This window comes from Topomyia yanbarensis, chromosome 2 (genome assembly GCF_030247195.1).
Source record: "Topomyia yanbarensis strain Yona2022 chromosome 2, ASM3024719v1, whole genome shotgun sequence".
Lineage (NCBI taxonomy): Eukaryota > Metazoa > Arthropoda > Insecta > Diptera > Culicidae > Topomyia > Topomyia yanbarensis.
This window is the reverse complement of record NC_080671.1, coordinates 330,631,311-330,641,591: the sequence shown is the minus strand read 5'-3', so window position 1 is coordinate 330,641,591 and position 10,281 is coordinate 330,631,311. Positions and strand designations below refer to the sequence as shown.

Here is a 10,281-nt window from a genome sequence, read left to right as displayed (position 1 = left end):
GATGTTTTGGACTTTTTATTCTTCATACTAGGAACTAAAAAAGCTTCGACGCATCATTTAAGAATGTGAATTTGGTTACGATCATTTTATTCAGCCGTCTTGTCCAAAACGCTAATATCTCCTAGAAACCATCCTGTCAAATGATCGTAGTTTTGTTGCAGTTTGGATACGGTTCTACTAACAATAGGGAGTGAACGACTTGATAATAATGGTCAAGTATGCATTTTGAGATGGCATCGAAACGGAGTGAATACAACAACTTTTGTGTATAATGTGAATAGTAGCGCATTTGATCAATGATATAAATGAGTCTGCTTATCAGAAAATGATGATTGTGAGTTGTATGTTTTCTGAAAGTTAATAGTAATTGCAATAAGACGAAAGTTTGACGTTGTATCGGAGTAGTGCATTATTGGCGTAAGTGGTAGTGGAAACTCAAAGAGTTATGTATCTTTACAGAATTTTTGTATGTTGCGCTACTACAGAAATAATCAGCAAGGAGCAAGATTCACAACTTCATAGTTTTTTAAAAACATTAATTAGGCATAATCGCATGACACTGATAACTATTGGCGTTGTTCTGTCACTGAGTTTTACACATCAAATTTTTAAAATATGAGTTGCGAATTTTGCTCATTTTGGTTATATTTGGCCATTAGCTATCCCTGCAAATTTGAAGGGGTTAGTCATTTTGATTGCTTGCTCCAACTAACTCAAAAAAAAGTGGAACATATAGGTTAACAAAAATGCGTACTACAACAATGTCTGTAGTTTTTCTGGTCATACACCATCAGAGGCCATCATTGTAAGAATAACGAAGGTGTTCTGAGTGAGCAGAATGTTTGCGATGAACACGATGAACATGTAGGTAGAAGGACGTTTGTGACACATTTTCTTTAAAACGATGTGAACTTTATATCCTAGCAGTCAGCTTTTCGGACGCGTTCGATTGTTTTCTATTCAGTCAGTTCTCAAACCTAAAAACATTCCCGGTAGCTTTAACAACCTAGCATTTGAATACAGCGCTATTCGCATTAAATTGATTTATTGATCAATTTTAGTTTGTCTTTTAACAACTTTTTCAGTTCCCTAATCTCGCCCAAGTGGCTATCCATGAGTTTCAGCCGTACGCCACTCTCGCACTTGAGGCCAAGTGACATTTGTTCGAGGGCTGCCGCTAGCGAATCGGATAACAGTGGCAGTTCCCAGGACGCTGTGGAGGAAAACGGCCAAAGGTTTGGAAACGTGTTGTAGGAGCCAATCTAATCTGTTATACTCACATAGCACCGTATCGCATTCAATTATGTTGTTTTTGAGAGCTCGCAGTAGATCCGTTACGAGAAGCAGGCGATTCTTCTCCGTCATTATTACAACTGCGGTTTCATGGTTGTTCTGCTCTGCGTCCCTCTTCTTAACCTTACGCGTAGGCTGTGGCGCCGGCGCCTGAGAGTATTTATCGTAGCATACAGTCAGTACGAATAGCACCAGGCAGGCAATCTACAAAAAAGGAGATTATTAGGGATTGTAGTTCACTTTCACAAAAACTACCAAGGATTTAATTTTTCGGAAAAATGTTTTATCTAGTTTACCCATCTATCTTGTCTACCCACTCTAAATTAAATTAGCTGAATACAGCGAAGATTCGGTTTTATCAGCCTTTTGCTGTCAAATCGGCCCAATTGTTTTTCCATTTTTGGTATCTTTAAAATAAGAAAGGATTGACCTAGTTCATCTGCTAAAGCCCATTAAAACTATTTCATTGCTGTGTCCAAATTGATTTTGACTAGGAAAACATTAAATAGTCTTGTAAATAACTGTCGAGCTTAAGCATGCTCCGTCAATAGGGATCTTTAATTTGGAAAAATTGTGCCAGTTTTTCATATGTATTGGTAGCGGGTGCCCTTACGAGTACACTCATACCATTCTTAAACTTTAATTATTCTTTAATGATTTTTAAATTTAAAAAAAACCAAATTAAATTCAACCAGCAAACTGACAGTTGTCCTACTAAATGACGTATCTGCTAATATCTCGGTCGCCTTATTGTTAACCGGGACAGCACCCCACACAACATGATCTGGTACTTTGTCAATCCGCTAGCAGCCTGCCATCCCAAGTTTAATCTGCAAACTATGGTAGATCTGATAAGGTAACCTATGGAGTCGTGCAAGTCTCATGGGTTTGGATGTGTTATTGTCCAAAAAGGAAACAAACTAAAAAATGTTTTTTTCAATAGTTTCGGGCCAAAAAATTGAAAAAGGCCTGAGATATTAACTCACGGTACAAATCTGCATCAGAAAATGCCTTAACCCGCACACCCCTAAAGATCCCTATTCTGATGAGAACTCCGTCATTGATTAGGACTAGTCGAAATTGCACAAATATATGATAATGCTTGAGAATAACAAATCGTCATTCGATGTACGACCCAAAGTTGCTTATTAATCAGTAGAGGCACCGGTCAGGCCCTAAGGTAGATAGCAACAGGTAAGGGATGGAATGTTAGTCCGACACTTGTTGTTGCTAGAGGCCGTATATATTCCTGCATGCTCCACAAGTACCACTGTCACCAGTGCACTGTTGGTTTAATATGGGATTCTTTAAATGGCAATAGCAATTCTAGCAGTAGAAATATTTTGTAACTTCTGTGTGTCTCTCACTGCATTGCTCAATTCTTTGTACAGCGAATAAGTAATAAAGGAGTAGAAGCTGATTGGTTGTTTAATTGATAGGTATGGGAGAAATTTTTAGCTTCTGCTCAGGGCGAGATAAGAAGGTAGACTAAACCATACGAAAGCTTACCAGTAAAGGAAAAATAATTTTAAACTGTTTATTCCACTCTGAAGTGTTCTTCACAAAAAAAATATTCCGGTACCAGTATTTTTACGGTAGAACTGGTATTTCAGTACCGCAGAACCGGTTCTCGTCAAAAAGGGTCGGCACTAAGAACCCAAATACACAGGTGTAATTTCTCCCGATCCCGACTGCTCTAACTGCAATCCCACACAGTCTGCTTGTTGAAGTGATGTAGGTAGTAAAGCGATTCTGGTCACGGGGCGTGCAACCTTTTTGACAACAGCGGTGCACGTGACTACATGAACGATATCTTTAGTTCCTGGGTGACATTTGATGATTCTGCCAAGAAGCCAATTGGCTGGCGGGATGTAGTGTTCCTTCACGACGCTGACTTTGCAAACACGACGAAGTTACAGCCTTTCGTAGCTCGAATCTGTACTGCTGCAGGGTACCAACAAGATCAACTCCTTTGTAGCCATCTCTGATGGATCATCTATCCGTGTTTCAAGCTGTTGCCAGAAGTTTTAGCTTCTGGAACAGCTTAGAGATTATTCCCGACGTGGAAATGGGCTGGCGCGAGGACCTTGAGATCGCACGAATCGTCAGGTATTGGAGTCAGTTAAATGAAATGTTAAAGTTGCCGATTGCCTTCAAGAGGCGTTTCTTCACTGACATCACTGCAGTTCCCCAAAAACCCAGCGATGCTCGTGATGGGATGAATTTCCAGAGGATACCGCTGTCATTCGGATCATCAGTCAAAGATCTGATTCCGATCAGGAATCAGGAATCAGAATATATTGGCTCAAATGGCACGTTCCCCGTACATAGTCGGGGATTTGTGCCTTGCCGTGTGTTTTCATCATTTCCTGAGTGGAAGGAAAGGACAAGGAGGAGTGGGGAAGTAGAATTGGAAGGGTGGGAAAAATAACAGCACAAAACAAAAATAAACAACAGGTAAGTTAAACTCACAAGTAGTTCAACTTGCCTGCGAATAATCCTAAAGCTCTTTACCACATTGGATAAGAAACTTTAGTATGTCTCTGAGTTTCAGTCGACCAAACATGGTTTCGTCTATATAAGGACGGCTGAAGACTCGAAATCGCAATTGCGCTACCGCTGGACAGTTGCATATCAGATGATATGAGGTTCCGTAGTCGGATTCACAAAGATCACATGAAAAAGACTCAGCGCGCTGAATAGTTGCCATGTGATAATTGAGTTTGCAGTGGCCGGTTAAAGCCCTGGTCAGCATGCCGCAGTGGAGCTTCGAAAAATGTAAGAGATTTTTCGAAACCACTGGGCATGGTTGTTCTAGAAACGCCTTTGTTTGGCGACACGTTTGTAGATTTCTCCAATAATTGCGGTGCTCGGACAAAGCCCAGGACCGTATTTTTTCCCTTATCCAACTTGTCGAAATTGGCAGGGCGGGCTCAGGACCAACGAAGTCAATCGCTGAACCTGCCCTGGCCAATTCGTCAGCCCATTCATTTCCAGTAATACCGCAATGTCCGGGCACCCAGACAAGGTAGATAGTGTTGACAATGCTTAGTTCTTCGATTTGGGTTCGGCACGCGATCACTAGCTTGGACCGGGATTTGTCTGAGCTAAGGGCCTTGATTGCAGCCTGACTATCGGAGCAGAAGTTTATAACTCTGCCGGACAAACTCAGTTGAAGGGCCGATTGCACCCCGCACATAATCGCAAAGATTTCTGCTTGGAATACAGTACAATATCTACCTAGTGAGTGAGATTGTTCCAATCTCATTTCACGACAGTAGACACCAGCACCAGCACGTCCCTCCATCAGAGAACCGTCAGTGTAACAGACTACTTGCGTTTGTTGTTGTCTTTCCATAAAGCCAGACAACCACTCCTCTCGAGAGGGAATCTTCACATGGAATGTCCTGTAAGGAAAACTACAAGTGAGTGTAATATCGCTGGGAGCAAGAATATCTTCACCCCATGTAACCATTTGTGACCACAATCGTATATGACTGGTAGCAAGATCAACATGATTACTGTTCCAAAGCCCAGTAACCTGCAGTCTGTATGCACATGATAGTGCTTCTTGTTTTAAGTGTATGTGTAATGGTTTGATATTTAGAAGTGCCTCAAGAGCAGCAGTCGGAGTCGTGGTGAAAGCACCAGTCAACGCCATGAGCGCCATTCTTTGCAGATGGTTTAGCTTTGACTGGACTGTCACCACCTCTCCCCTCTGCCACCACACAAGGCATCCGTATGACAGTATTGGACGTACAATTGTCGTGTAAATCCAATAGATGTATTTAGGTTTGAGACCCCAGGTCTTTCCAAAAGTTCGTCTGCACTGCCCGAAGGCCATGCACGCTTTCTTGACTCTGAACTCAATGTGAGCAGACCAATTCAGTTTGGAATCCAATATGACTCCAACGTATTTGACTTGATCCGCACACAGTAGCTCAGAATCAAAGAACTGCAAGGGACGAACCCCGGTTGTTATTCGCTTCTTCGTGAAAAGAACCATTGAAGTTTTGCTTGGGTTAACTGATAGTTTAACTTGTCGACACCACTGTTCGACAGCTCTTAATGCCTGTTGCATCAAGTCAAAGATTGTTCCGATGCAAAATCCAGTAATTAGTATTTGGTAATCGTCAGCAAACCCGTAGGTTGGAAATCCAAGCTCATTGAGTTTCTTCAACAAGCCGTCAGCTACTAAGGTGACAGAACGCCGCCCTGAGGACAACCGCAAATACTCAACTTCCGTATCTCAGCCTGTCGCAGTGACGAGCAAAGCATGCGGTTACTAAGCATTGCGTTTATCCAACCTGAGATACATGCAGGTATCCCATGACCGCGCGTCGCTTCCAGAATAGACTGGAAGGACACATTGTCAAAAGCACCCTCAATATCTAGGAATACACCCAAGCTAGATTGCTTGAGCGAGAAGGCTTTCTCAATGTTGTAAACAACATCGTGAAGCAGAGTGATCGTGGATTTCCCACACTGATATGCATGTTGCATTTTGTGCAGTGGATATTCAACTAAACTAACGTTCCTGATGTGATGATCGATTATCCGTTCCAAAGCTTTCAGAAGAAAAGAACTTAAGCTGATTGGCCTAAAACTCTTGGCTTCTTCATAGCTTGAGCGCCCCCCTTTGGGAATAAATCTAACAGTTATTTCTCGCCATGCTTTCGGGATATACCCGGTAGCAAGACTGGAAAGCAAAATCTTTTTCAAGACATGTTTAAGAATATCAAATCCCTTTTGCAGTAGCACGGGAAGTATCCCATCTTTTCCGGGTGATTTGTATGGAGCAAAGCTGTCAACTGCCCACTTGACCGATTCAGTGGAAACCAATGTGCGTGCTAACGCCCACGAGTCCGAATCACCAGAATGAGATCTGTGAACGTTGATCAACTCCGGATCGATACAGCCTGGAAAGTGTGTGTCGAAGAGACAATTAAGAACATCTTTTTCGTCCGTCACATAAACACCATCTCTGGTTTTCAAGGAGTTCATCTGAAAATCATTCGATTTGGAGAGAATTTTATTTAATCTGCTAGCCTCGTTCAGACTAGAGACATTAGTGCATAGGCTTTGCCAGCCAGCCCGTTCTGCAGATCTAAGACATTTCTTATATGCACTACGAGCTGACCTGAAAGCCCTGGAGTCATCACGCTGACGCCGATTCCAAGCTCTTCTCATAACTTTCTTCATTCTTTCAAGCTCAGCCCTCCACCAAGGGGTTCCCCTAGTCGATTTAACAGTACGAAGTGGACAAGCTTCTTCGTAGGATGCTAATATGAATGAGTTTGTCGTATCCACGACGTCATCTAAGTCGTCTAGTTGACTAATTGTTGGAAAATATCCATGAAATTTAGTCGCCAAGTTTTCCAAAAAGAGGTCCCAGTTTGTAGATTTAGGATTACGATAGGTCACCACATTGAAGGTGACATCAAAATGCTGGAAAAATATATATTTATGATCGGATAGAGACGGTTCAGTTTCATTTGGAACCTGCCAATTTCCCAGTTCATGCAAAATTCTATCAGAGCAAAGTGTTATGTCTAACACCTCCTCCCTCCCAGACCTCGCAAAAGTTGGTCGGTTTCCCGCATTCAGAATATGGAGATTTGTACTACTTATGTACTCCATCAGTTCAGAGCCTCTCAGATTGATGTCTGAGCTGCCCCAAATGATGTGATGAGCATTCGCATCACTGCCGATAATGAGCGGAAGCCCATTTCTGCTACAATATGATACAATGCTTTTGAAATCATCAGAAGGAGATGATTCGTTATGCGGTAGGTATGCTGAACAATATATATATTTTTTGTCTACGTTTTCGACAGTCAATGTAACTGTGACAACACAGATATCGCGAGTTGTGAGCTCCGATATGAGACACGCGTCAATAGCCTTATTTGCAAGAATGCAAGCACGAGGCATTTCACGTGGGTTAGTCATGCCTGTCTTGTTGTAAGCAATGAAGGCAGTGTTAAGTAACTTTCCAAAATAGAAGTTTCCTTTATGGAAATACGGTTCTTGAACCAATGCTATGGAAGCTTTACCTTCCTGCATGAGTCGAGATAAATTCATAGTTGCTGTACGTTTATGTTGGAGATTGACTTGTGCTATTCTAACCATTTTTGATTAGAGAACTGTACATTTCATCTCCAACACAAATTGCACAACAACTAGAGGACACCAAGCGAGTTGGGATGTTAACGCATTTAGCGAGCCATATCAGGTTTAAATGGGACATGATCATTTGATTCCCACGATTTGCGAAGAAAATAATGGTCCACTGTGTCAGAGATTCGCATAACACAGCAAGGGCAAAACCCAAAATGCTCCGTGCGCGACTGGCATATTTTAGACCCTCCAATCATTAAGTCCTCGGCACGGAACTACACCTTGACTTAGGGTCTCCTACTTTCAGTCGCCTCCTACGACATGGCAGCAGGACTCCAGTGGCTCAATTCTAGGCCGGATACCACACGGCCTCTGGGCAGGTTCATCTGTACACATCGAAATTTGATAATCGAAACTCAACAAAACTTCACCGAAGTACCATCAGCCGAGAGTCTCTGCAAACCCCCAGCCAACAAAAATTCGGCAAAATTAAGTGGATCATCGGTGAAAAAAATCGGTGTGTAGAGTGAACGTTCCGCTGCGTAATGCAGCATACTGGGGAGTTCGCCCGACTTTTCCCAGGCTCCGTTCGCCATTGAGAATGTTTTAAACCCCTCAACAATTTTACCCATAGCACGGGTCGCATGACACTATGGAATTGGGGTTCCCTGTTTGGTAGATTTTTACCACTGAAACAGGTAGTCCGTAGTGTTATTCTTAGCCGGTTGAAACAACCACTACCGACACTACACGGCTTATCTAGGCTGTTCGGTGAAAGAAGCTGACATTGAAGAACAGCTTCCATATTTAGATGGGCGAACAGCCGCAGAAGGAAGGAAGGAAGGAAGGATAACGGGAGGAGAGGGATTTGGGCTAAGCGCTTATTTAAAGGCGGCGCTGACTCGCCTTGTCAGGGCTGCTTTAGGGCATGTGGTATTTAGGCCTAGGACGTATAGGGCCCACTACCTCGTCCTACCACACCCGCAGTCAGCCCCCGCTGCTGGTTCGGGTCGCGAATCACAACTAGTTGCTATCGCGATTAAGCATTATCCACCACCTATGACCCGCCCGGTTGCTTGCAGCTCAGCTTCCCACGTAGCGTTCCTCCACCACCACGGGGCCCGGGTCGCACGTGACTACATGAACGATATCTTTAGTTCCTGGGTGACATTTGATGATTCTGCCAAGAAGCCAATTGGCTGGCGGGATGTAGTGTTCCTTCACGACGCTGACTTTGCAAACACGACGAAGTTACAGCCTTTCGTAGCTCGAATCTGTACTGCTGCAGGGTACCAACAAGATCAACTCCTTTGTAGCCATCTCTGATGGATCATCTATCCGTGTTTCAAGCTGTTGCCAGAAGTTTTAGCTTCTGGAACAGCTTAGAGATTATTCCCGACGTGGAAATGGGCTGGCGCGAGGACCTTGAGATCGCACGAATCGTCAGGTATTGGAGTCAGTTAAATGAAATGTTAAAGTTGCCGATTGCCTTCAAGAGGCGTTTCTTCACTGACATCACTGCAGTTCCCCAAAAACCCAGCGATGCTCGTGATGGGATGAATTTCCAGAGGATACCGCTGTCATTCGGATCATCAGTCAAAGATCTGATTCCGATCAGACTCATCGACCTCAGCATGCGGTTGAGTGCATTCGAAACCCCTTTGTAAGCTGCCTTTGGGATCGACAAACGGATTAAACAACTTCAACGTGAAAACCTTCGACACGATCACCACTCGCAACATCGGAAATCTCCTCAGTCAAAAGTTTACCATGCGCGAGATGACAGAGTGAAGGTTCGATGTGTTGAAGATATTGTGCGGTAAGTGGTTGGGCTGAGTAGAGTTTAATGCTCGGAATGGTGTATGGCTTGCACTACTCCCTTTCCAAACGACGTTGCGAGGCTCGTTCGTGAAATACTTGCAGATAGCGCCTAACGAAAGTTGTCGCTCGACGTTCCTTGGCTAGATAGAATCAGCGCAGAAACTCAACTGTGTCGTGGTCATGACCACTAACGGTGTCTCGCGTCCTTCCGCGGACACTTTAGGAAACTCTTCTACGGGCATGTTCGTACTTTGCCCAAATTCCGGAGATCTTGATAGCTACGGTGTCCATGTGCACCATCCTGTAAAGTTGAGTGTCAGTAGGACTTAATCCTTATGAAATGTCTTTACAAATAGGTTGCCGACTCCAGGAACATGCTTCCAGACGTTGAGGTCGGTTGATAACTATATCTGTGAGACTCGCTTTGCGACAAAAGTCTTTCAACTACTCGGGATCCCGGGAAATCATTGAAGAACAGTGATGGAATCTGTCCAGAAATGGCACAGAGTTCCAGTCTGTATTGGTGCTACCTTGTACTTAGTAGTACACTTCGCTTCTAAAATAACAGAATGTCCCATATGTGCGCTCAGGTGCATCGCAGAAGTGAAGCTGGATGCTGACGGCGTCAAGTATCGAAATGAAACGGGATACGCGAACTTCACTGATCAGATGGCATGATTATTAAATAGTTTCCCATCAATTTGGAGTGATGACGAGAGCAGTGTTTCCCATTCATATGCTTCGCCATTCTGCTTCAGAACCTAGAGTCGCTGCATGCAGGATTTGGCTTTAATGATCGTTGTACGACATCACCTTGCATTTCGTCAGGATGGATGCGGCTAGCAGCAGATGGACCTTAAACCGGAGTAGACCGAGCTTGCAGGTCATCCTGAAGATTGTCGAACGGAGAAAGAATTTGATGCCCATTTCTTGATTGATGATGCAGTGGCATTTAGCGGCTGCATCATCAATCCGGCGCACCAGAAAGAATGTTGTCGGCGTGCAAGCTTCCGTAACTGGTTCACTCGCGGCTGAATACAACTGCCT

The 10,281-nt window shown here is 43.7% G+C and overlaps 1 protein-coding gene across 1 annotated transcript in view; it reads right to left on the bottom strand.

Moving 5' to 3' along the window:
* Positions 1–912: 912 nt before the first annotated feature.
* The window catches only part of LOC131683903 (phagocyte signaling-impaired protein), a 31,276-nt gene continuing 21,907 nt past the window's right edge, over positions 913–10,281 (bottom strand). Inside the window, exons 7-8 of the mRNA XM_058966303.1 lie at positions 1,281–1,497; positions 913–1,213 (exon numbers count right to left, since the gene is read on the bottom strand). Coding sequence (XP_058822286.1) covers positions 1,035–1,213; positions 1,281–1,497 — 396 coding nt within the window. The 3' untranslated portion in view covers positions 913–1,034. The remainder of the gene's footprint in view (positions 1,214–1,280; positions 1,498–10,281) is intronic.